We start from the raw sequence: 27,402 nt of genomic DNA on the forward strand, positions 1-27,402 counted from the left end.
TTTTGACAGTGGCAGTCAGGGCAATCATAGAGGAGAATGCAGGACCCGTTCCCCCAAACAGCTTTGCTTTCACCTGGCTTGAGCACTTGTGTAATCCAGGTGTATCCCCCATTTGGTTTTTTCAAGTCCAATGAGAAGGAGCGAAGCAGTGGGGCACTCAGAGGAGTCTTGGAAAGTCTTGACAATATTTCACAGGTATCAATTTTGGCCTGACAAAATGTCAATAAATGCGGTAAGGTTAAAACTGAAGGTGATCTCGCTCCTTCTCTCTGCCTGGCGCAGGTCAGGACATCTTTGATGAGCAGGAGAATGAAGGCCTGAGAGAGTCCTGATAGATTTTGCTGTGCACGCAGTGGGTGTTGGTCTGGCTGTGCAGGCATCCCCTCTGTAAGCCATGCAAAGTGGGGGCACTCTTGTCCCATTAGAATTAACCCATTGCCCCAAATTTTTGGTGTTTTAACTGTAAAGTTTCCTGTTTGATCTTAGCCCACTAAACACTCCTAATATAAACCGTATCTTTTTCTAACTTGGTGTTCCCAGGAGAACACAAGTTACAACAAACACAGCATTGTCTGTTACGCCTCTCTGCCATTCTGATGGAAGGAGTCCACCACTGCAGTAGCCACAAGAGTGTAAAGACATAGTCTGATCGGAGCCACAAAAATATTTTCAGCTCACCTAAAACATTGTGATGCCCTGCCTCAGCACCCGTGCAAAGCACAGGGCTGATCATCTGGCCAATGAACAACCAGAAACGGTGTGGCGTTTAGATAGACCGGCTTTCTATTTGTTTCTGAAGCTATATAGGATGTTTACATTGTAGGCAAATCACCTGGCCAATAACTCCCTGTTTACTCACCCGGTAGCTGAGCCTGTCAGAGCTCAAGGGGGAAAATGTAATAACAAGGTTTGTCAGGTGGATTTAAATCAATAGATGTCGGCGGTTCTGCGGGCGGTGAGGAGTTTGCCTAGCTCTTTCTCACGAGAAACTCCCAGGAAAACAACTCCAGGAGGGGTTTCCATCTGTGGATCGCTAGGCAAAGCAACTTGCAGCCTGGACTTAGGTGCCAAACTCTGTGAGAGGGATGGGGCTTTGGACACACCCCTCTGTGATAATTTGGGGTTCAGCCCAGACCCGTTAAGGCAGGGACTGGCAACCTTTCAGAAGTGGTGTGCCGAGTCTTCATTTATTCACTCTAATTTAAGGTTTTGCGTGCCAGTAATACATTTTAATGTTTTTAGAAGGTCTCTTTCTATCAGTCTATAATATATAACTGAACTATTGTTGTCTGTAAAGTAAATAAGGTTTTTAAAATGTTTAAGAAGCTTCATTTAAAATTAAATTAAAATGCAGAGCCTCCCCGGACCGGTGGCCAGGACCTGGGCCATGTGAGCGCCACTGAAAATCAGCTCGTGTGCCGCCTTCGGCACGCGCGCCATAGGTTGCCTACCCTTGAGTTAGGGGTTGTGCCGCTGCCTGCCCTGTTCTGGGGAGCTTTGGTTCAGAGCCTGGTGTACAGCACGCTGACCTCAGCCTGGCATCCAGGACAGTGGCGACAGAGCCCCTTCTCGCTCCAGGTTGAACCCCAAAGTGTCCCCATGGCAGAGATTTCCAGACAGCCTGCTGTTGGATGGAGGTTTACACTTTAAGTGCTGGTGGAATAATTTGTAAGTGATTCTCAAGTGAGAAAGTGGGGAATGGGGAGGGGGGAGGAGGAAAGGTTCCAGCTTTAAAATCATAGACCCGTAGGGTCAGAAGGGACCACCCTAGTCGACCCCCCTGCCAAGATGCTGGATTTCTGCTGTTCTGTGGGTTGGTGGTGAAGGAAACGGACCAAAGGAAAGCAAAGGGACACTAGAAGAGCAGCAAGGGCAGGGGAAGCAAAGACGTGGATGCTGAGCTCCCTAAGAAGCCATTAGCAGAGCCATGTGCCCCCAATTGGAACTAGGGCCATGGGGCACCTGCTCCAAACTGGAAGTGAGAGGGGGGGCCCTTTTTCTCCTACAGGGCATGCAGGAGCAGGAGACTGAGCAAATGTTTCCCCAGACAATCCCCGCAGAGGAGACGATTATGGGCAGAAGTGCAAATTTTGTGTTGAAAATGCGTACAGTACATGTAACAGTGACGGGGGAGGGGGAAGTCAGTACAAGGAACCAGAGGCAGATTAGGGGTTTGTGGGGCCCTGGGCCAGAGCATGTGGGGGTCCCTCCCCACCTTTTCTGCCAGCAGTCCCCCTACCCTGCCTGGTGCTCCTGCTGGGGAAATGGGGTCGTGGAGTAGGGGCTTGTCTTGCTCTCCAGCAGGAGCGCTGGGCGGGCAGAGCGGGGCATGACGCTTTCCCCAATTGGCCTGGGCCCCTGGGCACGGGGCCCGTTGGCTAACCCGCGACTGTTAGGAACAATGGCAGATGTCCTGCCGAATCACCTGTGTTTAAAAAAAGAACAAGAGTACTTGTGGCACCTCAGAAACTAACACATTTATTTGAGCATAAGCAAAGGCTTTCGTAACTATTTCAAATGCCATTTTGTGCAGGGGAGCTGTAGCCCTGTCGCTCCCAGGATATCAGAGAGACAAAGTGGGTGAGGTAAGAGTGTTTACAGCACTTTCCACATCTCCAATGTTTTGTGTGCGTGAACAGTGTGTTTACTATAGAAGCCCTGGGGCCTACCACAGAAAGAGCCTAATGAGAAACAGTTTCAGGGTTTTACATGCACTAGCCCTGTGGTGTAACGCCGGAGGATGCTTTTCCCAATTGCAAAAATACCTTTCTTTACTTGTGTCCAGGCTGAAACGAGAGATTTCACAAGGGTGCCAAATTGTGATGAGAGTGCCCCCACCCATCACAATTTGTACCCCTGGACAGGGAGAGGGGGAAAGGGAGAGGACGGGGAATGGGGAGAGGTAGCACATTGTGATGGGAATGGTCCCCATCCATCAGAATTTGATCCCCCTGACCGGACAGGTCAGCCAAAGAGTGCTGGAGTAACACATTGTGCTGGTATGACACCGGCGCTGCCTGAAAGGGCTGGCTCAGCCTGATGCCTGGGAACAAGCAGCCTAGAGATCTGGCAGGGGGAAGGAGATGCAGGTTGTGAGCCTGAGACCCATTTGCACATGGTGTCCTAGAGGTCCCAGGAGAGGGGCAGCACCGGGGATGTGGAGTGGGTACCTAGCCATGGGGAATGCCCGAGCCAGGGGAGGTACAGAGCTGGGAGCTAGGACTCCTGGGTGCTGTCACCATTCGTGGGAAGTGTCTCATGCTTACAGCAGGGGGGCTGGGAGCCAGGACTCCTGGGTTTTATCCCCTTCAGTGGGAAGGTTCCATGGGGAGTAGGGATCTAGTGGTTAAAGCAGGTAGCTGGGGAGTCAGGGCTCTTGGGTCCAGTCCCCATCCACAGGAGGTTGTATGGGGGATGAGTGGGTAGAGCTGGAGTTGGGGCTGCTGGGTTCTATCTCCATCTGTGGGAAGCTAGTGGCTAGAGCAGGGGGCTGGAAGCCAGGACTCCTGGGTTCTGCTCTCAGCTTTGAGGTGTAGGGGTATAGTAGTCAGGACTTCTGGCTTCCTCTGGCTCCATGACTTTGTGTGAGTTTTTTCCTTGTCCATGCCTCAGTTTCCCCAGCTGTAAAATGAGTGTAACTAACCCACGTCTCAGGGGGCTTGTGAGGATCTATCCAGTGAGGTTTATGAAATGCTTTACTGCCTTGTAGTGCCATTTTGCAGGTCCCCATCACCCTGGCCTCTAAATGCATAGAGCTGAGATCCTGTCTCAGTAGGTGCCCTGGCACACCATTAAAGACCCTTTTGGGGAAAGGAAGTGTTTGCCTTGTCTTCTTGCTGACTTTGCCCTTTCCCCTCCACCATGCAGCATCCTGTGTGCCCGGGTTGCACTCCACCCCAGATTCAGCTGCATCCCCACAGAGAGGAGGATTTCACAAAGGGCCAGAGAAATGGTTGGTGTTCTCATGGCCTGTCCTCTTGTCTGATGCAAGATTGATCTCTGTGATCCACGTTCCAGGGCTTGGTCCAACCTAGTTGTGAAAAGCACAAGTGATGAGGCTCCTGGGATGAACCGAGCTGGGACTGAGGAATTCCTTCGGGGACTGTCCTGGGGTGAGCACATTTCAGGGACGGCAGTGAGCTCAGGCAGTGGGTGTGCCAAAAGTTTGGAGGAAGTGGCTCAAGGGGAGCCCCTCGCTTGGGGGATGGTGGAGGAGGGGCAGTCCCAGGGGAATCCTGGCCGGGAAAATAAACCCCGGGGCCAGCCTGGTGTGTTTGTGTCTTGAGCCCCCAGAAGTATTAACAGCTGCTGCGTCCCACCCCAGAGGAGGCTGCAGTGAGAGTGCCAACATATGGAAAAGGATGTCGAGGACTGCTCAGGCCGCCCGGCTTGGGGTGAGTGTAGGGGACTGACGGTGGGTGGGGACAGGGTGATGGATGCAATGCTGTCTGAGCGGCAGTGGGATGGTGGTGAGAGGGAGCAGCTGGATAGGGACAGACAGGGAGGGCAGCGGGACATGGAGCTGCGGGGACTGTTTACTGTACACAGCTCTGCCGGCTGTTTGATGCTGGTTCTGAGTTCTCTGTTTCCTGAGTCCCCTTCCAGTGACCTCCATGCCCTTCCCCAGCTCCCTAGAACCTGCTTGGGCTGGAACTGGTTTCAAGGCAGGAGGAAGCCAGCCCTGGCCCTGTCCTCTCTGCCTCCCTGCCGTATAAACCCATGTGAAGGCAAGGCACAGTCTGGGTGACTGCTCACAGCCTGCCAGCCAGGGGGGCAGAGGACAGACAGAGCCGGAGAACAGCAGGTAGGAAGGTGGGAATCAGGACTCTTGGGTTCTATTCCCAGTTCTGAGAGGGAAAGGGCATCTGGTGGTTGGAGCAGGGAGGTCTGGGAATCAGGACTCCTGGCTTCTATCTCTGGGAGGAGAGTGTGATTTAGGGCAAGTAGGACTTGCAAACATACATATGTGACAGTCTCTTGCTGTTACTCAGACTCTGGCAGTAGGCCACAGAAAATCCCCTCTTGGAGATTTCCCCCTCTCAACCAGAGAGGTTGCTTCCCTGGAGCACAGTTTTGGGGCCCCATTTTCCATCACCCTGAACCCCATGTTTGCTCCCTCCCTGCCCCCACCCCCAGCACGGAGACTCATTTATTACCCTGGAGTTTTCCAGCCTGGCTAACTGGTGTCCATGGGCGCTGCTGACTTAGCCCAGGGCCTGTCCGGAGCCAGAGGCTCAGCAGCAGCCCAGGAATGCCAAGTCCTTTCCTCTGAACCCACCGCAGAACCTGGATTCGAGGGGCACCTCAGCTCTCCTCTCCCACACCTGGGAACGACCCACTCAGCGATGGCACCTGGCCAGTCTCAGCTGTCTGCCCTGTGGGGAAGGGCAGGTCACTTCACGCCCCCCCGCACTCATCTGGGTGTCTTGCCCACATGCTCAGGGTTTAGCTGATCGCCATATTTGGGGTCGGGAAGGAATTTTCCTCCAGGGCAGATTGACAAAGGCCCTGGGGGGGGTTTCACCTTCCTCTGCAGCGTGGGGCACGGATCACTTGCTGAAGGATTCTCTGCCCCTTGAAGTCTTTAAAACACGATTTGAGGACTTCAGTGGCTTAGACATAGGTTAAGGGTTTGTTACAGGAGTGGGAGGGTGAGATTCTGCGGCCTGCGCTGTGCAGGTCAGACTAGACAATCATGATGGTCTCCTCTGACCTTAAAGTCTATGACTTTATCTGCAGCCCTGCCCTGGGCGATAGGTGTTTGCCTGGGAGCGGCTAGCCTAAGTCTCACAGAGAGAACCTGGAGTATTGTGTCCAGTTCTGGGCACCGCATTTCAAGAAAGATGTGGAGAAATTGGAGAGGGTCCAGAGAAGAGCAACAAGAATGATTAAAGGTCTTGAGAACATGACCTATGAAGGAAGGCTGAAGGAATTGGGTTTGTTTAGTTTGGAAAAGAGAAGACTGAGAGGGGATATGATAGCAGTTTTCAGGTATCTAAAAGGGTGTCATCAGGAGGAGGGAGAAAACTTGTTCACCTTAGCCTCCAATGATAGAACAAGAAACAATGGGCTTAAACTGCATCAAGGGAGATTTAGGTTGGACATTAGGAAAAAGTTCCTAACTGTCAGGGTAGTTAAACACTGGAATAGATTGCCTAGGGAAGTTGTGGAATCTCCATCGCTGGAGATATTTAAGAGTAAGTTAGATAAATGTCTATCAGGGATGGTCTAGACAGTATTTGGTCCTGCCATGAGGGCAGGGGACTGGACTCGATGACCTCTCGAGGTCCCTTCCAGTCCTAGAGTCTATGAGTCTATGAGTCTATGGTGCTCTGACTGCTCGTTCACCGCCTCTGGGTTCCTGGATAACCCCACCAGCTCAGGTCTGCATGAGAACATGGGCTCTGAAGCTGTGCTGTTGGGAAGCTGAGATGGTGCAAACCCACTGAGCCACCCCAGAGCTTGGCTAGCAGATTTCCGGCACATCCTGTCAGCCTCCTTCTCCCCGGCTGCCTGGGGCTCCAGGAAAGAGGCCGCACTGGGCTGGCTCCTAGCTCTGCACTGTCTCTGATTAGCAGGGATTGTGCTTCGCAGGGGTTTTGGCAGCTGCAGCTCCCCTCTCTGCAGGGCAGGGCTCCCCACATGGGCTGGCACGGAGGTTGGTTCCTTCCCCGCCCTGCAGCAGGCAAATGAAACCTAAACATGCCCTTTGCTGCATCTGCCCATGACAGGTCCCTGCCAGCCCAGGCTGCCTGTGCATCGCCAGCAATGAGAGCAGATCCGGGGCCCGCTGATGTGAAACACCCGAGGCTCCGCGGCCTGAGCTAAAACACTCCCTTCTGTTAGCCCAAGCTCTCCTCACCCTCTGAGCATGTGTCCCAGCTACCACTAGAGAGGGCTGGCGGGATGGGCCATGGAGACTGAGCTCCCCACACCTGGAGGTGGAGGGGTCCATGCAGGGCAGAGTGGAGGTGGGTGCAAAGTTTGTGAAAACCAGGCAACTAGCCTGTCAACCCCAGACTGGTGCCCCTGGCAGCAGGCCACAACTGGTGCTTCAGGAGAAGGTGACCCTGGTCCTACAGCGCATCACAGATCAGTTGTACATCACTCCATGTCCCCTTCCTGATCTGACTGGCGTGATCGTGCCCTGAAGCCTGAGGGTTGATCAGCCTCGTCCAAGGGTGCTGGAGCAGTGTGCACAGTGGGGGTGCTGAGAGCCATTGAACCAAACTGTAAACCCTGGATATGATGAAAACCACTTCAAGCCGGGGGTGTGGCAGCACCTCTAGTTCGAGCGCCTATGGCCTCGTCTGCTTTAGCACAGCTGTAAACATCACCCAATTTCCCAGTCCCGGTCGCAGAATGTGATACTAAGGCACCTGCAGCAGGGAGTTCCCCAGGATGCACGGGCAGAAACATCCTTTCCTTTGGGTTCCTTTACAGTCCCCAGACATTGACTTCATCCACTGACACACCTCCATTGGCCCCCCCCCACACTTTCCTATCCCAGGAGTCAGGGCTCCTGGGTTCTGTTCCCAGCTCTGAGAGGAGAGTGGGGTCTAGTGGTTGGGGCAAAGAGGACTTGCCAACATAGTCGACTATGTGCTATCTCCTGGCTGGTACTCTGTTAGGTGGCTCTGGCATTTGGGGCTGGAAAGTCCCCTCTGCTTGAGATTGCCCCCTTCCTCCCTCCCCAGAGAGGTGAGTTCCCGGAGAACAAGAATGAAGAGCTGAGCCCTAGGAATGGATGATCATAATGGTTCCTTCAGGCCTTGAGCAGGATGCAGTAATCTACTGCCGGACTAGCAGAGGACACTCATGTGCTCTCGTTAGTGGGTCCCACTAAAATGGAGTGCTTTTTCAGCGCCTCCTCCACCTCCTGTCCTTTCTTCCTGGACAGGAGTTGAGGGCACAGCGCGTTTCTCAAGGGGTTTGAATGAGCCAAAGGGGCGGCCGGTCTGGGATTGGTAGTACTGACGTTAGGGGGGTGCCCATCCCTTTGGGCGCTACGTACCCAGAATCCTTGGCTGTTTGCCTCTGGGTTGCCCAGCTCAGAAGCAGGGATTTAAAACCTGTTCCAGTCCCAGCTGCCCAGCCTTCCCCTCCGCATTACGGGGCCTGCTCTGTCCTCTTGCCCAGAAGGCCGAGTTCTAAACCAACCATGCTGCGTTTTGTGGCAATAAGTCCAGGTAGCGACATAGGTACTGGTGCCCATGCGGGCAGCCGGCTGGGTCTGCAAGGCACCCGCAGAGCCAGCAACTGGTTTGGTTTAAATGTGTCTCTCTTTGGAAACTCAGCCGCTATCGAAGCCCGGAGCTGGTTCCCTGCCACACCAGAGCCATGGAGTTCTCCAAGCTGCCCAGGATAGAGGATGTGGAGAAGGAAAGCGTGCTGGGGTTTGTCCATGGCGTCTCCGGGCCAGGTAGGTGATGGGAATGCAGCTCTGAGGGGCAGGCAGACGTTGGCAGTGTGCAGCCATGGTCCTTGCGGTGCTAGCAATCCAGTCCTGGCAGGCCCAGCTGGGACAATCTGAGAACAATCGACCTGAGGATCTGGGATGCTGGCCACAAGGGCTGGCTGCAAACTCATTTCCTGGGCTCGCTGGGGAAAAGCATGTCTGGCCACGAAACAAGGGGAGAGGAAAGAAATCTGGATTTTTTTCTTTTTTTTTAATACAATTTTAAGCATTTATTATTATTATTATTATTATTAATTATTTAATTTAAATGGCTGATTTAGATGTCTATCCAGTTATTTACTTCCCCGTAATTTTTGACTTTCTTCCCATTGTCTGTAGCTACGGTGGATATTTTCGACCTGTTCCTTTAAATACTTTCCCAGCTGTTAGCGAGATTTCAGATTTCACAGAGGGCATTTGCTTTTTTTTTTCTGGACCAAGAAGTTTGACACATTAGCAGCCCTCCTGTGACAACAGCACTCCCCCCCGCCACTCCCTGGATAGCCACACAGTCCCTGCTCTGGTGCCAACCAGCTCTGCCTTCCGATAGCCAGTCTGTGTGTCTAAAAACATTCCCAGTAACTCTGTTAACGTGGCAAGAGTCCCCATCGCTCTTCACAGCCCATGTGGAAGCAGTTTTGGTTGGAAGTGATAAAGATTTTATGCCACTCATGGAAAATTTGTAGTAAAAATCCAGTTGCAGCTGCAGGCACTTATCCTGGGTTTAATTATCCCTGGGTTTAATTTTAAGTACATGTGACCTTTCTGCCAGATGGAGCCGCAGCAACAAAGGCCAGGCTCAAGCCCCCACCCAGTGACCTGGGACAATTACACAACACCCCCTGGGTGCTGCTATGAGGCAATACTTCCCCTCTCGCAAGCACAGAGTCGGAGTGTAGCAAAAACTTTTAATAAAATGAGGGAATTAACTCAGCATTCATTTCGGAAAACACTGCAGCTAGGGTTCATAAACATAAACCATGAGCAAACGGCCCACCCCCAAGTAAGTTGGACAGTGTCCTTTTCCCCCCAGGGTCTTAACTCCAGCAACCCAAAAGTCCCTTTGATGTGCCCGTCCCTTTTCTGCACCCCACTCCTGGTCCTTGACCAGTGCAGCCCCAGAGTTTAGAGGTTCATCTGCATAGTTCACCTCTCACCTTGGGTGGAAGGGGTAGGGAGGCACCTTACACACTCCGCAGCTTGGGCAGTCGCTTGTCACCCCAACAGCCGATTGCCGAGCCTCTCTGCAGGGCTCTGCTCTGGCCCTCTCCACCAGCCACCTGGCTTGCCACCAGGGCCGGCTCTAGGTTTTTTGCCACCCCAAGGAAAAAAAAAAAGCCTTGAAAAGTGCCGCTCCTTGAAAAGTGCCCCACCCCAAGCACATGCTTGGAACAGGGCTGGCTTTAGGCTGATTTGCCCGATTCCCCTGAATTGGGCCACATGCCTAAGAGGGCCCTGTGCCGGCGCCTTTTTGATTTTTACTCACCCAGCGGCGTTCCAGGGGTCTTCGGCAGCATTTCGGCAGCGGGTCCTTCACTCGCTCCGGGTCTTCGGCGGCATTTTGGCGGCGGGTCATTGAGTGCTGTGAAAGACCCGGAGCGAGTGAAGGACCCGCTGCCGAAGTGCCGCAGAAGACCCGGAGCGCTGCCGGGTGAGTACGGATTGGGCCCCGCACTTGTTAAAGCCGGCCCTGGCTTGGAAAGCTGGTGCCTAGAGCCGGCTCTGCTGGCCACTCACCAAGATGTCTCCAGGGCCCCCCACTTAACACAGGTGTCTCGGAGTCACCGGGCGATGCTCTGGAACTGCTCCCCACCAAGCCAGTCAGGACTTTGGGGAACCTCCTCTCCCTTGGAGCAGACTTGTTCAGGGCAAGAAGCTCACACAGCTTCACCTCCTGGGTCTCTCCTTGGAGCATTCAGCATCCTCTGCCCCTCCGTGCGCTTCCCACAGCGAGTCCACCCCAACGGGGTCCTGGGGAAGCCACCGGGTTCTGCACCCCCACTTTGCAGTCAGACGTGACTCTCAGCCAGCCAGTAAAACAGAGGTTTATTCGATGACAGGAACAGGGTCTAAAACAGAGCTTGTAGATACAGCGAACCGGACCCCTCGGCTGGGTCCATTCTGGGGGGCAGTGAGCCAGACCCCCAGGTCTGCCCTCCACCCTTGACCCCAGCCAGTACCAGACTAACAACCCCTCCCAGCCCCTCCTCTCTGCTCAGCTCCTTTCCCGGGCCAGGAGGTCACCTGATCCCTTTGTCTCCAACACCTTCAGCTGGCACCTTTGCAGGGCAGGGACCCAGGCCATCAGTTGCTAGGAGACAGAGTGTCAGGCATTTAGGTGCACTGGCCCTTTGCTCTGCCAGATACTTAAGAACTGCCATGGGGACACTGAGGCACCAATACAGTATTCAGAGAAAACATTAAGAACTTTCCCAGTTCGTCACAACAGGTCTCAGTGATTTCAGTTCTTGGCGAATTCAGCTGTTAGTGGGGGAGCCTCACTGCTGGTGCACACTAGGCAGCCTCTTACAATAGAGACGCTGTCCTGAAGTAGGTCTACTACTTAGACCTGCAGCATGTAACAAGACTCTCAACTGAGTCTAAATTAGCTCTGTTATTACACAGTGGAGAGAGGCAGGGTGAAGTGGTCTCTGGGACCCCTAAACAGGGCCCACACCCCCAGGTGCAAGTACCTGTCCCAACCCTCTCTCAACACGTTGGGCTTTGGAACCCATGTCCCCTGCCTAGAGAGTGCTGTTCAGTTGAGGTTGAGTCCCTCCATTGGGGTAGGCCAGGTACAGTTCTGCTGCCCTCGGTTCACACAACAAGGATAACAACCCTTTATTACTCCTGCCCCGATAACAAGGAGGTTGGGGATCCCACAGCAGTCACAAGTAATCATTTGGGTAAGAGAGGGTTAGGGCTGGGGAGATACAGGGGGTGGGTGCAGGGAAGAGGGCTAGGGCAGGTGAGGTCTGCTGAGAGCACCAGATGCTAGGGGCCATGCAGGCCCCCGGGTCAGAGGCGTCTCCCCTCCCCAGCCCAGCCCTGGGCACCGCCCCGAGGTCTAACCTCCCTTTTCTCCCCTCAGTGGTCACCGCCAGCAGCATGGCTGGAGCCGCCATGTACGAGCTGGTGCGCGTGGGGCACGCCGAGCTGGTGGGTGAAATCATCCGTCTCGAGGGAGACCTGGCCACCATCCAGGTGTACGAAGAGACCTGTATCCTTCCTGCCTGGAACCCCCCCAGACCATGTCCTCTGAACCCTCCCCCAGGCCGTGGCCCCTGAACCCCCCCCAGGCTGTGCCCCCTGAAGCCCCCTGGCCGTGTGCCCTAAACCTCTCGCCATGCCATGTTCCCTGCCCTCCACCCCCAGCTGTGTCCTCTGAACACCCCAATGAGGCCATTCTCCTTGAACCCCTCACTGTCAAGCCACGTTCCCTGCCCTCCCGCTCAGGCTGTGTACCCTGAACCCCCGCCCCCGGTCAGGCCATGTTCCCTGCCCTCCCACCCAGGCTGTGTACCCTGAACCCCCATCCCAGGCCACGTTCCCTGCCCTCCCGCCCAGGCTGTGTACCCTGAACCCCCGCCTCCGGTCAGGCCACGTTCCCTGTCCTCCCCCCAAGGCCATGTGCCCTGAACCCCCATCTCAGGCCCACGTTCCCTGCCCTCCCCCCCAGGCCATGTGCCTTGAACCCCCAACCCAGGCCACGTTCTCTGCCCTCCCGTCCAGGCTGTGTGCCCTGAACCCCGCCCCCGGTCAGGCCATGTTCCCTGCCCTCCTGCCCAGGCTCTGTACCCTGAACCCCCGCCCCCGGTCAGGCCACGTTCCCTGCCCTCCCACCCAGGCCATGTGCCCTGAACCCCCATCTCAGGCCCACGTTCCCTGCCCTACCCCCCAGGCCACGTGCCCCGAACCCCCATCCCCAGCCACATTCCCTGTCCTCCCCTGCAGGCCATGTGCCCTGAACCCCCATCCCAGGCCACATTCCCTTCCCTCCCCCCAGGGCCCTGCTCCTTGAACCCCCCCCAACCAGGCCGCGTTCCCTGCTCTCCCCCCTAGGCCGTGTACACTGACCCCCGCCCCCGAGTCTGTGCTCCCTGCCAGGCCTGCACCTCATGCCGCCTGATCTCCCTCATCACCTGGCCATGCCCTATCTGCATCCCCTACCATCTATTTATCTATCATGGGGGGATCCTGAATATGTTTGAGCCCGTTCCCACTCCCACCCACCCCTGTACATGTCTCTGGGCCCGGAGCCCTCTCCTGAACACTGGTGGCAGCGGGGGTCTGTGTGGGGGACCCGGTGCTGCGGACGGGGAAGCCGCTTTCAGTGGAGCTGGGCCCGGGCATCATGGGCTCCATCTTTGACGGCATCCAGCGCCCCTTGAAAGACATCACAGAGCTGACCCAGAGCATCTACATCCCCCGTGGCATCAACATCCCCGCCCTGTCCCAGGACATCAAGTGGGACTTCGCCCCGAGCCAGAGCATCCGGGTAAGGGCCCAGACTGGGGCAGCGCCTGGTGTGGAGGAGGCTTTGTCAGCAGGAGTCTCGCCCTCTCCAAGCCGATTCCCATGCACCCAGCTGGAGCCCTTCGCAGGGTCTCTGCAGCTCCAGGCACAGCTGCGCCCAGCTCAGGCTGCGGTCGGCTCGCCTGGTGGAGGAGAGAACCCAGGAGACCAGGAGAGTCTGGCCTTGTGTAGAGGTGCAGAGGCAGCAGATACCAAAATATCCCAGCAGGGCAACAGGACTCATGCACCAGCTCCTGGGGAACATGCCCTGGGGACTCAGGCACAGGCTGGCACCTCCAGCTGCACAGTGCTCCCTGCTGCTAGGGAGAGCAACCCTCAGCAATACCCTCCCTCCCTGCAGCACAGCGCCCCCTACTGAGCCCTCACCCCGCCCCCTTCAGCACAGCGCCCCCTACTGAGCCCTCACCCTACTCCCTGCAGCACGGTGCCCCCTACTGAGCCCTCACCCTGCCCCCTTCAGCACAGCGCCCCCTACTGCTAGGGAGAGCAACCCTCAGCAATACCCTCCCTCCCTGCAGCCCAGCGCCCCCTACTGAGCCCTCACCCTACTCCTGCAGCACGGCACCTCCTACTGAGCCTTCACTCTGCTCCCTGCAGCACAGCGCCCCCTACTGAGCCCTCACCCTGCCCCCTGCAGCACAGCGCCCCCTACTGAGCCCTCACCCTGCTCCCTTCAGCACAGCGCCCCCTACTGAGCCCTCACCCTGCCCCCTTTAGCACAGCACCCCCTACTGAGCTCCCACCTCTCTCCTTGCAGCACAGCACCCCCTAATATCTGGGGCATCGGGGCCAGCCCTGACTGCCAGGGGAGAGCACCTCCTAGTCACCTGCTCACTCCCTGCAGCCAAGCATGCCCTATTGCTACTCTGGGATGTGGGGCTCAGCCCTGACTGCCTGGGGCCAGCGCCCACTAATGAAAACTTGGGAAAAGTTGAAATTTGGCTCCTGTGTTTCCTAAACTCCTCTGCCTTGAGGGACGCAAGGAAACCAGTACTTTTGTTCCTGGAATTATTTGTCTGCTCCTGCTGCTCCTTCCCACCCTGCAGCTCATCACGACTGGGGTCTTTCACTGTGACGCCCCAGCCAGAGACCTCCTGTGGGGAAGAGGCTGCAAGGGCAGATGAATCCCTGAGGATAAGCCAGGACCGGGGGATGGAAAGGAGCGAAGAGCAGTGAGGAGAGACACAGGGAATCTGACCTTGGGTTGGAGATGCTCCCTATAGGAGGCAGGCAGCTTTTGGAGAATCTTGTGAGGGTCTGCGCCAAGCAGACATCATTCTGGGCTGTAATAGCAGGAGATTTGTAAACAAGACACAAGAAGTAATTCTTCCAATCTACTCCATACTGATTAGGCCTCAACTGGAGTATTGTGTCCTGTTCTGGGTGCCACATTTCAGGAAAGATGTGGCCAAATTGGAGAAAGTCCAGAGAAGAGCAACAAAAATGATTAAAAGTCTAGAAAACATGACCTAGGAGGGACGATTGAAAAAACTGGGTACGTTTAGTCTGGAGAAGAGAAGACTGAGAAGGGACATGCTAGCAGTTTTCAAATGCATAAAAGATTGTTACAAGGAGGAGGGAAAAACATTGTTCTCCTTAACCGCTGAGGATAGGACAAGAAGCAATGGGCTTAAATTGCAGCCAGGGTGCTTTAGGTTGGACATTAAGAAAAACTTCCTGACTGTCAGGGTGGTTAAGCACTGGAATAAATTGCCTAGGAAGGTTGTGGAATCTCCATCACTGGAGATTTTAAAGAGCAGGTTGGACAAATGCCTGTCAGGGATGGATAATACTTAGTCCTGCCATGAGTGCGGGCGACAGGACTAGATGACCTCTCGAAGTCCCCTCCAGTCCTATGAGTCCATGATTCTGTTTTGGCCCTGAAGTCTCCCGGGAGGCACCATCCTGTATCTCACGCTTCTCTTCCCCTTTCCAGGTCGGGAGTCATGTGACTGGCGGGGACATCTACGCCCTGGTGGCCGAGAACTCCCTCATCAAGCACAAGATCATGGTGCCACCCCGGAGCCGGGGCACCGTGACCTACGTTGCCCCGCCGGGGCACTATGACATCTCGGTAGGGTCACTGCTGGGGGCGGGGACTGGTGTGGGCAGCGACTGGTGCAGAGCAATGAGCATTCCCCATTAGTCATACAGCAGCCGCCGAGCGCCAGGGCCGCGAGTGCTCGCCCATCGCACTGGGTGCTGCTGATGCTGGAGCTGTGGCTTTAGCACTGATGCAAAGGGCAGCCTGACCGGCCAGCGCCACACAAATGGGGCTTCTGGATCTGAGCTGCCTTGGAGCTCAAGGGGGATTTGAGGCTGGGCTTGTGCTTCTGATCCAGTTGCTCCTGAGCTGTGAAGTTTGGCTCTGGTCAAGTTTTGAGGAGATTTGGAGAACCCAGGAGTCCGGCTTGGGCTCATCTCCAGCCAGTTGTATTTTGGTTTTATTTTTAAGATTTTTTTGGTGTAAGTCCAGTGTTGCACTTCCTGTGCCTCAAATGACATCATCAGATGGTCACTTCCTGTTTGCTTATTAATGAGCCAGAGCCTCTATATTTAATGATCCGTTTGCATTTCTCTCCCAGCAATTGGCTCTTCCAATCAGTTGTAACCCTTGGACATGTGATTCTCTCACTCAAGGGTCGAATGTCTCTCTCTCAAAGGGAATCCTCTGCAGGCGGCTCATGGCCTGTGCCTGTCCTGCCTACGCAATCCCACTGGCAGCTCATGGGCAGTATTGTTCCCCACTTACAGATAGGGAAACTGAGGCATAGAGTGGGCACACTGAGATACCAGTGGCTGGGCAGGGTCCAGAATACAGGAAGCACAAAGATGATTAAAACCCCTTATCTCCCTCCCCCCTAGTGCAGGGATGGGGTAGCTGAGAATCAGCCCTGGGGTCTCCCACCCTCCTGTGGTGGCTGGCTCTGGGCCCCGCTCAGCTGTGTCTGCCTGTCCCCAGGATGTGGTGCTGGAGCTGGACTTTGAGGGCGTGGCGGAGCGGCTCACCATGCTGCAGGTGTGGCCTGTGCGGCAGATCCGGCCTGTGACGGAGAAGCTCCCCGCCAACTACCCGCTGCTGACCGGCCAGAGAGTCCTGGATGCCCTCTTCCCGTGAGTGATGCCGCTGCCCCCACTCTCAGCCCTGCCAGCAGCTGGGGGTGGGGGGAAACCCTCAGGGAGATGGTGGGATTGGGGCTTTTTTGCCACCTCCCCTGGCACCGAAGGCAAAGACAAGGGAGAACAATGGGAAGTGGGTATCTGCCAGTGTCCAGCAGCAGGGGGCGCTGTGGGGAGTGGGGCAGGAGCGCTGGCTGTGGGGGGAGTTCCTGGCTACTCCAGGACTAGGATCTCCCAGCAGGGGGCGCTGTGGGGAGGGGGGCAGGAGCGCTGGCTGTGGGGGGAGCTCCTGGCCCTGCCTCGATCAGCTGGAGAGTTGGAACCTCAATAACTGATAAAAGGGTGGAATGTATTTTCGTGGTTTTGGTTTTCTCGGGTGGCTTGACCCCCCGCCACCCCCTGGGCTGGCAGCTCCCTCCTCCCCATGCCACAGGGAGTCTGGGCAAATATTGGCCACTTTCCACCCACTCTTCAGTATTTTGTGACTCCCCCGGCCTCTGCCGCCGCCCCCTGGGCTGGCAGCTCCCTCCTCCCCGTGCCACAGGGAGTCTGGGGGAATATCGATCACTTTCCACCCAGTCTTTGGTAGTTTGGTGTGATACCAATTTCTCCTCTTGCCAGCACGGCAGACCTTTCCCTTCGTTCGCTCCCGCTTCAAGCCCCGTGCCCCACCCCGCAGACCCGACTCCTCCTGCCCTACTCTTGGCATTTACACAGCGTAAACCACAGAGCCTGTTGCGTTTCACACGCGCTTTGCCCCCGGGGCCGGTGACCCTGCTGCAGCTGGAGAGCTCATGGGGCTAAGCAGACAGCTGTGAGCCACACATGCCCCCAGCCAGCATTAGCTGGAGACCCAGCTAGGGTAGCGATCGAAAGCCAGGTTGCTAAGAGATCTGCCGTAGCATCTATAACCGCCCACCCCTTTTGGTGCTTAGGGTATTTGCCACCCCTCCTCATATCCCCTGCCCAGAATCAGTGTACCAGCCCGTACCCACAATGGCCGTCAGCAGGGATTGAGCCCGGCCCTGCGCGCACCCAGAGCGCAGCTCTGTGCCATTTGAGCTGCAAGAGCAGCCATGTGAGGGATGATGAGGGGGCTTTTATAGTCACTGGCCACCAGTGGGCACCCCCCCAGCCAGCATGGGGCTGCCCTGAGTGACCACCAGGAGCTGTGGGCCGGGAACATGCCCTGCCTGCGGGGGAGCTGCCAAAGCTCTGAGCTCCCTGGGTGGGTGGGGGGACTGCTGGCTGCTGGCTCAGGGCCCCTTTGCCCCCCAGGTGCGTTCAGGGTGGGACCACAGCCATCCCGGGGGCCTTCGGCTGCGGCAAGACAGTCATCTCACAGTCGCTGTCCAAGTACTCCAACAGCGACGTCATCATCTACGTGGGCTGCGGTGAGCGTGGCAACGAGATGTCGGAGGTGCTGCGGGACTTCCCTGAGGTGAGCGGGGGGGGCCCTGAGGGGTAGATCCAGCTGGGGGGGCGGGAGCCATGGGGGTGAACCCAGTTGGGGAGGGAGCCATGGGGGTGAACCCAGTTGTGGAGGCAGGAGCCATGGAACATGGGAGGTATCTCACTGATGGGGTTGTGAGTCACAGATGATGGGAGACGTGGGGGAGGGAGCCCTGGACCATGGCGGGGCCTCTCCTTATGCTGGGGGCAGCTCATGAGCCGGGGTGCTGTGGGTTTGGGGGGGATCGTGGGTTTTCTGGGCTTCTCCAATTAAGCCTGGGGCTCAGGAGCCATTTCCTTCCTGTCACCAACACCTGCAGCTCCCCTGGGGCAATGTCATGACTCTCCTGGCTCTAGGCTGGTCCCAACTGGGACCCTTGGCCCAGCAAGTGGGTGCTGGGCTGGTCTGGTCCCAGCTGAGACCCATGTGTGGTTCCCCAGAGACCTCTTCCACTTGGATCCCCAGACCTCAGTCTGACTCGTCTTGTCACTCAGGCAAAGCGCCGTGGGTGAACACAGGGCGCCCCACACAGCCAGCATCACACACTAGACCTCTGTCATCCGGTGCCTTTACTGGACGTTTGGGGCCTGGCTTGGTCCCTGTGCAGCAGGCCCCGTCCACGCTCGACCTGCTTGTCACCTCACCTCTACATCCCCCACTTAGCTCGTCCATTGTTATCTTATTGGCAGTCAATGGTCTATGGGTGGTCTCCCTCTTATCTTGGCCGGCTCAGACATTTTCTGTCCACTCCCAGCCCCACGCACTGTATCCTAGTTAGCACAAACATTCTGTTTCCAACCTGCCGAGCAATTTCCCTCCCTGCTCCTGTCTTCCAAGAGATGAGGTCTCCCCATGTTTAATTATGTATGTCAGGCAGGCCTACATTCCTAGACTCATGGGGTACACAAGGGGTGTACTGGGCCTGTCCCAGTTTGGAGCCCCTGGCCAGTTCGGTAGGAGTGTACTGGGCCAGTCCGAATTCAGAGCCCCCGACCGGTTCAGTAGGGGTGTGCTGCGCTTGTCCCAGCTGGGAGCCCCTGGCCAGTTCGGTAGGGGTGTACTAGGCCTGTCCCATTTCGGAGCCCCTGGCCGGTTTGGTAGGGGTGTATTGGGCCTATCCTAGCTAGGAGACCCTGGCTGGGGAAGTCAAGGCCAGGCTGAGCCAGGCGTCTGTTTCTGCCCATCCCACTTGTCCCTGGACGGGAACATCTCCCAGGGGTTCTCCAAGTCTCCTGGGCCCGGGTTGGGTCTGCGCTGAGGGCCCCTCCCTGGGACTGACCCTGCTGCACTCTGTCCCCAGCTCACCATGGAGGTGGATGGGAAGACGGAGACCATCATGAAGCGCACCGCGCTGGTGGCCAACACATCCAACATGCCTGTGGCTGCCCGGGAGGCCTCCATCTACACAGGTGAGCAGCTGCCCTACCCTTGGGGCTGGGGGGCACTGAGCTGGGAATGGATTGAGGGCCACTGGCTGAGGTGTGGAAAGGGGAACCCAGAACTGGCATAGAAGGGAGCTGCGGGATGGGATTAAGGGGCACCAGCAGAGCTGCATGGGGAGCGCAGGGCTGGCATAGCAGGGGGCTGCGGGTTGGGATTGAGGGGCACCGGCAGAGCTGCAGGGAGCTGGCAGGGATCTGTGGGATTCATATTTCCAATGCTCGCATCCCGCAGGGATTACGCTCTCGGAGTATTTCCGCGACATGGGCTACCACGTCAGCATGATGGCCGACTCCACCTCCCGCTGGGCCGAGGCGCTGCGTGAGATCTCCGGCCGGCTGGCAGAGATGCCTGCAGGTGATGCTCTGCCCGCTGTGCAGCCAAAGCCCTGCACCGAGGACGGCTGGGGGAATGCAGGGGGGCAGGGCAGGATTAACCCCAACTCTGAACCTCTCTCGGAGAGGAGAATGGGGCCCAGCAAGTCTGTGTCCCCCCGAATCCAGCCACGTTCCCTGGGACAGCTGGTTCCCAGCACTTGGACATGGAGCCAGGCACATTCCCGCTCCATTGGCAGGGCTTGTGACACTGTCTCCTCTGCCCCCTTCACTGACCGCAGTTGGTAACATCCTGCCCCCACGGGTGCTGCCTTGATGGGTGTTCTGACGTGTCTTCCTCCCTCCACTGCCCATGTTTGGTTCTGTCCCTTTTCCATGGTCATCCCCCCCTTGCTGCCCCAATTGGTGCCAAGCTCAGGGACATCCTCAGGCAGCCCCTGACTGATGTCATCCTGTCCCCGGGGTACCCTCTGGTCCCAGTGTGCTCAGGCTGTGGGGACCGGTGAGGTTACAGCCCTGGGCTGTGGGAGGCTGAGTGTGCTGCGAGGGGTGAGGCTGTGCCGAGATGGAGCCCCCTCCCCCTCGTGAGAGGGACCCCAGGAACATTGCTGGCCAGGGTGCTCTGCAGCCCCCCATGCTGTCCACCCATTGGCTTGGGATCCCCCATCTCCTGCCCCCCGACTCAGCCTGGTCCAGAGGGCCCCCCGTGCTGGTGCCACTGGGACCCGCCCTGCTCCGAGCACCCCCAGGCACACGATGGCTTTGCTTTCCAGACAGCGGGTACCCGGCCTACCTCGGCGCCCGCCTGGCGTCCTTCTACGAACGTGCAGGACGGGTCAAGTGCCTGGGCAGCCCGGAGCGGGAGGGAAGCGTCAGCATCGTCGGCGCGTGAGTCCTTCCTGCCTTCCCCGAGCGTCCAGCCATGGCAGGGAGTCAGAGTTGATATGGGGAAAGGCCCCTGAGGCCTCCTACCGGCCAACACCCCCCCATGACTCCTGACACCCCCAACAACTCGACACCCCCACAATCCCCGACACCCCCACAACCCCTGACACCCCCTACCGGCCATCACCCATGACTCCTGACACCCCCAACAACCCGACACCCCCACAATCCCAGACACTCCCACACCAGCCAACACCCCCCACCACTCCCGGCACCCACTCCACAACCCCCCAACAGCCCCAACATCCCAACACCCCCATGCCAGCCAACACCCCCCATGACTCCTGAGACCCTCACAACTTCTGACACCCCCACAACCCCTGACACCCCCCACCAGCCAACACCCCCCCCAAGACTCCCAACACCGCCAACATCCTGACACCCCCACAACCTCCAACACCCCACACCAGCCGACACCCCCCACCACTCCCAATATCCCCACAACCCCCCAACACCTCCAACATCCTGGCACCCCCACAATCTCTGACACCCCTGCCATCTGACACCCCTGCACAACTCATGACACCCCCAAAACCCTGAGAACCATACAACCCCCCAACACGCCCACAATCCCTGACATCCCCATGCTAGCTGATACCCGCCATGACTCCCAGCACTCCCACAACATCCAACACCCCATGCCAGCCAACATCCTCCCATGACCCATGACACCCCCACAACCCCTGACAACCTCACAACCTCCTGACACCCCCACAACCCCAACATCCCGACACCCTCATGCTGCCCAACACTCCCAAAGCACCTGCCCCCCCAACACCCCCATCCATCCATCCATCCGTCCATCCATTTCTGCATCTGTCCATCCATGCCTGAATCCATCCACCCACCTCTGCATCCATCCATGTTTGCATCCATCTGTCCGTCTGTCTGCCTATCTCTGTATCCGTCCATCCACCTGTTCATATATCTACCTATCCCTCCATCCACCCATCCCAGCATCATCCACGCATCCCTGCTTCCGTCTACCCATCCATCCCCGTGTCTGTCCCCCACTCATCTCTGTGGTACATTAGCCTCACCAGGGGGCTTAGGGCCAGTACAATCCAGCTGTGGATTAGCGTCCGTACTGGCCAGTTGCTCAGACTAAGCCCCTCTCCATGTCATCCCAGGGTGTCCCCTCCGGGAGGTGACTTCTCCGACCCTGTGACCTCTGCGACCCTGGGGATTGTCCAGGTGAGTGTCCCTGGGGCCTTTGACTCCCTTGGGAATCCCCCCGCATCCTGTCCTGTTCTCACTCCCCTTTCCCCCGCGGCATCTCTCCCACCCCACCCAGGTCTTCTGGGGGCTGGACAAGAAGCTGGCCCAGCGGAAGCACTTCCCCTCCGTGAACTGGCTCATCAGCTACAGCAAGTACATGCGGGCGCTGGACGAGCACTACGAGCGCCACCACCCTGAGTTCACCGCCCTGCGCACCAAGGCAAAGGAGATCCTGCAGGAGGAGGAGGACCTGGCTGAGATCGTGCAGCTAGTGGGCAAGGTGAGGGGGCTGGGACCGGGTGTGTTGGGCTTGGTCACAGAGACCCCCTTGCAGCTGTCACCTGATGTGCTGGAATTACCTCTGAGCCCGTTTTCCCTGCCAGCTTGGAACTCCAGAACCCTGCCTTGTTGAGCCAGACATGCTAGCCTGCTGCAGCACAGGCCCAGGGACCAGGCCACACCCCCAAAGCTGCAGACTTTAACCAAAAATTGCTCAGCAGGTCACCTATCTCCAGCAGCCAGACACCCAGTTCCCAATGGGATCCAAACCCCAAATAAATCCGTTTTACTCTGTATAAAGCTTATGCAGGGTAAACACATAAATTGTCTGCCCTCTATAATACTGACAGAGAGGTATGCACAGCTGTTTGTTCCCCCAGGTATTAATCACTTACTCTGGGTTCAATAAGAAACAAAAGTGATTTTAACAAGTATAAAAAGTAGGATTTAAGTGGTTTCAAGTAATAACAGACAGAACAAAGTAAGTTACCAAGCAAAATAAAGCAAAACATGCGAGTCTAAGCCTAATACATTAAGAAACTGAATACAGGTAAATCTCACCCTCAGAGATGTTTCAATAAACTTCTTTCACAGACTAGATTCCTTCTTAGTCTGGGCCCAATCCTGTCCCCTGGTACAGACCTTGTTAGTTCCAGCTCAGGTGGTAACTTGGGGATTCCTCATGACTGGCAGCCCCTTTGTCCTGTCTCCCCCCATCCCTTTTATAGTTTTGGCACAAGGCGGGAATCCTTTGTCTCTCTGGGTCCCCACCCCTCCTCCTAAATGGAAAAGCACCAGGTTTAAGATGGATTCCGGTACCAGGTGACATGGTCACATGTCCTGTGAGACCCAAGCCTCCATTCTTCCTGGCCTGACTCACAGGAACAGAGGAAGGCTTACAAGTAAACAGAGCCATGTACAACCTTTGTCCTACTCAGTGGGTGCCATCAAGAGTCCAAGCCGCCATTAATGGCCCACACTTTGCAGAGTTACAACAGGAGAGCAAAGGGGGGAGGAGAGGGGAAGGGATGGGGGAGGGCTGAGCTGTGTCCATCATGCCCCCCGTGCTATCCCCACAGGCCTCTCTGGCCGAGGCTGACAAGATCACGCTGGAGGTGGCCAAGCTGATTAAGGACGACTTCCTGCAGCAGAATGGCTACTCCTCCTACGACAGGTACCAGCTACACCGGCTCCCAGCCTGCCCCACAGCCACAGCCCCCAGCCTGCCCCACAGCCACAGCCCCTGGCCACGCTACATCCATCCCCGTCCACCCCCATCACGCTCTGTCTGTCCCGGTTCACCACCATCACTCTCCATCCAGCCCTGTCCACCCCATCACACTCTGTCCTCATCCACCCCCATCGCGCTCCGTCTGTCCCAGTCCACCCTCTTTGAGCTCTTTCTGTCCCTGTCCACCTCCACCGCACTCCCTCCGTCCCGGTCTACCCTCATCGCGTTCCGTCCGTCCTGGTCCACCTCCACTGCGCCCCGTCTGTCCCCATCTACCCCCATCCCGCTCCGTCTGTCCCCGTCCACCCCCATCGCGCTCCGTCCATCCCCATCGCGCTCCGTCCGTCCCCATCCACCCCTATTGTGCTCCATCCGTCCCGGTCCACTCCCATCGCACTCCATCCATCCCCATACACCGCCATCGCTCTCTGTCCCTGTATCCCTCCATCTCTCGCTCTCCCCCCAAGCCTTACCTCCATCTGTCACAATAGCGCCTGGGCTCTGGCTCACTGGGTTATCTCTAGAACTCACTCCCTTCACCCTATCTCAAGTGGCCCAGCGGTTCCAGCTGAAGAAGGCATTCTTCACTTCTTGTCCTAAATGACTGCTGGGCATTGATGTGCCGCACCCCAGAATCAGCTGGGTTTAGCAGAATGGGAGCAACTCTCCTCTTGCTTCTATTGGCACAGATGGTGTGGAAATGGGTGTGAGGGGTGAAGCAGGGACCGGGGCCAAAGGACCCACTGGGGTGATGAGAGAGGCCGTGATGGGCTCATGTTGACCGGGAAGGGCTGTGACCTGCGGGAGGAACTAGGGGTCTCTGAGTATGGCCCTGGAGTGCCAGCTGGCAGAGCTGCCCCCTCAAGATCTCCATAGGGTCCCTCCCTGCAGATGGGAGCCTCCCTCTCTAGCTCCCTCCCCACCTTGAGCACTCCCCCTGGAGCTGCTCGCTGCTCCAGGACGTCCGTGCTCTGGGGCAAGACTGACATCAGGGAGCAGCTCTGGTGCTGTGTCCATGAGGCTGCTCCAGAGACTCCCTGACACCCCTGGGCCATTCCTGTCCCTGTCGTGGCAGGTTCTGCCCCTTCTACAAGACAGTGGGGATGCTGCAGAACATGATCGCCTTCTACGACATGGCCCAGCACACGGTGGAGTCCACGGCCCAGTCTGAGAACAAGATCACCTGGGCCGTGATCCGTGAGAGCCTTGGGGACATCATGTACAAGCTGAGCTCCATGAAGTTCAAGGTGAGGTGCTGGCCAGCCCTAGCGCTGTGCTGGCATGTTATTGCATGGGCTGTTGGCTCTGGGGCTGAAGGGGTTAACAGTGTGTTAGCGAATTAAACTGCTCCATAAGGGCTGGTGCTGCATGGCTTTCAGATCCATCCAGCCACGCTCCATCCATCCACCCGCCCACACTTCATCAATTCATCCATCCATTCACTGACCAGCTCATCCTTCCGTCCACCCATCCTTCATTCATCCATCCATTGACCAGTTCATCCTTCTGTCCATCCATCCTCCATCCATCCTTCCACCCATCATTCACCTACACTGCATCCATCCATCCTTCCATCCATCCATCCATCTAGCCACTGGCCTGTCCATCCATGCATCCTTCCACCAATCATCTCATCCATCCATCCTTCCATCCACCCACACTCCATCCATCCATCCATCCATCCATCCATCCACTGACCTGTCCATCCATTCTTCCACCCATCCATCCAACTGTCTACCTACCCAGCCAGCCAGCCAGCCCTCCACTTACCTACCCTTCCACCCCCCACTCTTCTTGCATACACCCCCCTTCCTTCCACCTGCAGTTTCTGTACTTAGCTGTCCCCTTGCTGTCTGAGCACTGCGAGGTCCGGCTGTGACTCCAGATCACTCACTAGCAGGTGACCTGAGGAACCGCACTCTTGCTTCCCTGCTAACATGCTGGAGTCTCTCAGTCCAGTGCTGCGTGACTGGACTGTCACCTCCCAGGACAGAGATGCCATCCAAGACTTTAGTCACATCCCCATGTTGGGGGGTTCCCTTTGGCCCCACCCCTTTGCTGTGGCCCCACCTCAAAGCCATGGCCTGGTCCTGCTTTAGGAAGTTGAGGGTGGGAACATGTACAAGAGCCGCATGCTGGACTCAGGGTTCTCTCACTTCCCCTGTTTGGGCAACCAAAGTATCCCCCTCCCCAGACCACCCTCCCTGCCTCCAGGCAGTTGGGTCTGTCCCAGAGGAGAGAGGACCCAACCCCGCACCCACCAAAGCAGAGTTTGGGGCGAGGACCTGTCAGCACCCCCCCAGCAGAACCTGATGAAAGATTTCCTCCCACCCCACGCCAAGCCCTCTGCTGGGGAGCTGTGGGGCACAGCGGATGGTTGTCTCAAGCTCTCTGCAGACTGAGGCAGGTGTCACTGCTGTGGTTACACTCGAGTCAGCCATGAGGGCTGAGATCCCATCACCAGCATGCAGCGAGAGCCCTGGCTGGGGGCTGGTCACACCTGTGCCTTCGTCCAGCCCTGCAGCGTGCAGGGCCCTGCAATGACACCAACCATCTAGTGCATCTCAAAGTGCTTTGCAAAGGAGACAAGTATCATTATCCCCATTGTACAGAGGGGGAAACTGAGGTGCAGGGAGGGGAAGGTACTTGTCCAAGGTCTCCCAACAGGCCCGTGGCAGAGCTGGAAATAGAAGCCAGGTACCATGAGACCCAGGCAGTGCTCCACCCACTAGGCCTCACTCCAAGGGCTGGGGTCTGTCCCTGCACTGTGGAGGAACTCGCTGTCCTCCCTCTACAAGGCTTGGGTCTTTGTGCTACAATTCCAGGGCCTGATCCTGCTTCTGTTGAAGTCCAAGGCCTGTTGTCCTGGCTGGACAGGCTCACTGGTACATCCAGCACCCAATACCCTGGTGGTGGGTGCAGTGGTGATACCCTGGACCGGTATGGGGTCTTCGCCAGTGGCCATGCTGATCGTGCCCGCTGCTGCAGTGCTCAGGATCTGAGCCTGCCCCCCGTGGGAGTTTGGCCCTTGACTCCATGGGGCCGGGCCCTTGGTCCTGAGCCTTGCTGGATTGCTCCCCTAGAGCTGCGCTGGAGCCTAGCCTATTGGGGGAATCGTCACTCGGCCAAACTCTGGGGTCCCTGCTGGGTTTGCACTGGGCCCTTTCTTGGGCGGGTGTCCCCTGCTGACTCCAGGGTTCGGGCTCATTGGTGCTAAGCTCCGCCGCCCTTAGCGTCACAGTGTGTCCATTCCCTCACCAAGGGGCTCAGCTGCATCATCAGACGTAGCTGCTGATTCAGCTGCCTGGGCTTTTCGGAAGCCTGATCAAGATGTTTCCTGATGGGGCTAGGTTCCCAGAGGGGTCGATCCCACTACCATTATGTGGGGAAGCTGATAGAGGGGCTTCCGGTCAACCCTGATTCCAAGCCCCCACCAGCTAGCTGCAACCAGCTGCTCTTCCTGCAAGCAGTGGACAAAGTGGGTGGCTGCCAAACCATGTTATAAGGGAGCATTGCGCAACTTTAAACGAGCATGTTCTCTGATTGATCAGCAATGTACCAGCGAAACAACGTTAACCGGGATGACGTTAAGTGAGACATTACGGTACTAACAGTAAATGGAGACCCAACAGCTGAGCCCCAAGTCCCCTTTGCTCCTTCCCTGGCCTTTCTGGTCTGGCTTGAATCGAAGGGGTTTTCTAACAACCCACGCTCATCTCTCCACCTGTCTCCTTTCCAAGGATCCAGTGAAGGACGGCGAAGCAAAGATTAAGGCCGATTACACCCAGCTGAACGAGGAAATGCAGAACGCTTTCCGCGGCCTGGAGGACTGAGGGTCAGCAACCGGGGCCTCGCTTGGGGCTGGCTGATGAGCTGGGTCTTTATCTGTAATGTCTGTATTTATAAAATTCTTTTTAAATGGTCCATTTACTTCCAAATTCCCTCGTTGTGCATCTGCCATGGTGTTACCCTGTCAACTCTGTGTCCTTGGGGAACCAGGGCGCAGTACCCAGCCTGTCTGGCTCACGAAAGACCTTCCCCGCCCCAGCCTCTGTTTGAACCAAAGCTGATCAGAAGATTTACCAAAAGCAATGAAAAAGCCATGGGAGACACATCAAAACCCCTCTGGCCAAGGGTGACAGGATTAAGGCAACCCCTAGGCTCATTTGTATCAAGGATGGGACAGGGAGGTATCTCCATTAGCACACAGAATGGAGAACAGAGATTCCAAGGCAAGAACCGCACTGAACTCTGGGGGAATCTCTGCTCCAGATGTTAAGGAGCCTACTCCTGCACACACCCAGCTCAGCACTTATCAGACCAATTCTAGTAATGAATCCTTTATTGGTATCCAAAATACTGAAGCTGCCTAACTGCCTTATGGGAT

At 56.8% G+C, this 27,402-nt stretch overlaps 1 protein-coding gene across 1 annotated transcript; it reads left to right on the plus strand.

Annotated features, from left to right (window-relative positions):
- Positions 1 to 8,340: 8,340 nt before the first annotated feature.
- Positions 8,341 to 27,199, plus strand: LOC115639381 (V-type proton ATPase catalytic subunit A-like). The gene is made up of 14 exons (XM_030542070.1): positions 8,341 to 8,422; positions 11,550 to 11,678; positions 12,742 to 12,956; positions 14,931 to 15,068; positions 15,957 to 16,108; positions 17,393 to 17,555; positions 18,868 to 18,976; positions 19,242 to 19,364; positions 20,116 to 20,230; positions 21,418 to 21,481; positions 21,582 to 21,785; positions 22,864 to 22,958; positions 24,091 to 24,262; positions 26,756 to 27,199. The coding sequence occupies exons 1-14, from the start codon at positions 8,341 to 8,343 to the stop codon at positions 26,846 to 26,848; spliced, it is 1,854 nt and encodes a 617-aa protein (XP_030397930.1). The 3' UTR covers positions 26,849 to 27,199.
- The last annotated feature ends 203 nt before the right edge of the window (positions 27,200 to 27,402 follow it).

This window comes from Gopherus evgoodei, chromosome 24 (assembly GCF_007399415.2).
Source record: "Gopherus evgoodei ecotype Sinaloan lineage chromosome 24, rGopEvg1_v1.p, whole genome shotgun sequence".
NCBI classification, from domain to species: domain Eukaryota; kingdom Metazoa; phylum Chordata; order Testudines; family Testudinidae; genus Gopherus; species Gopherus evgoodei.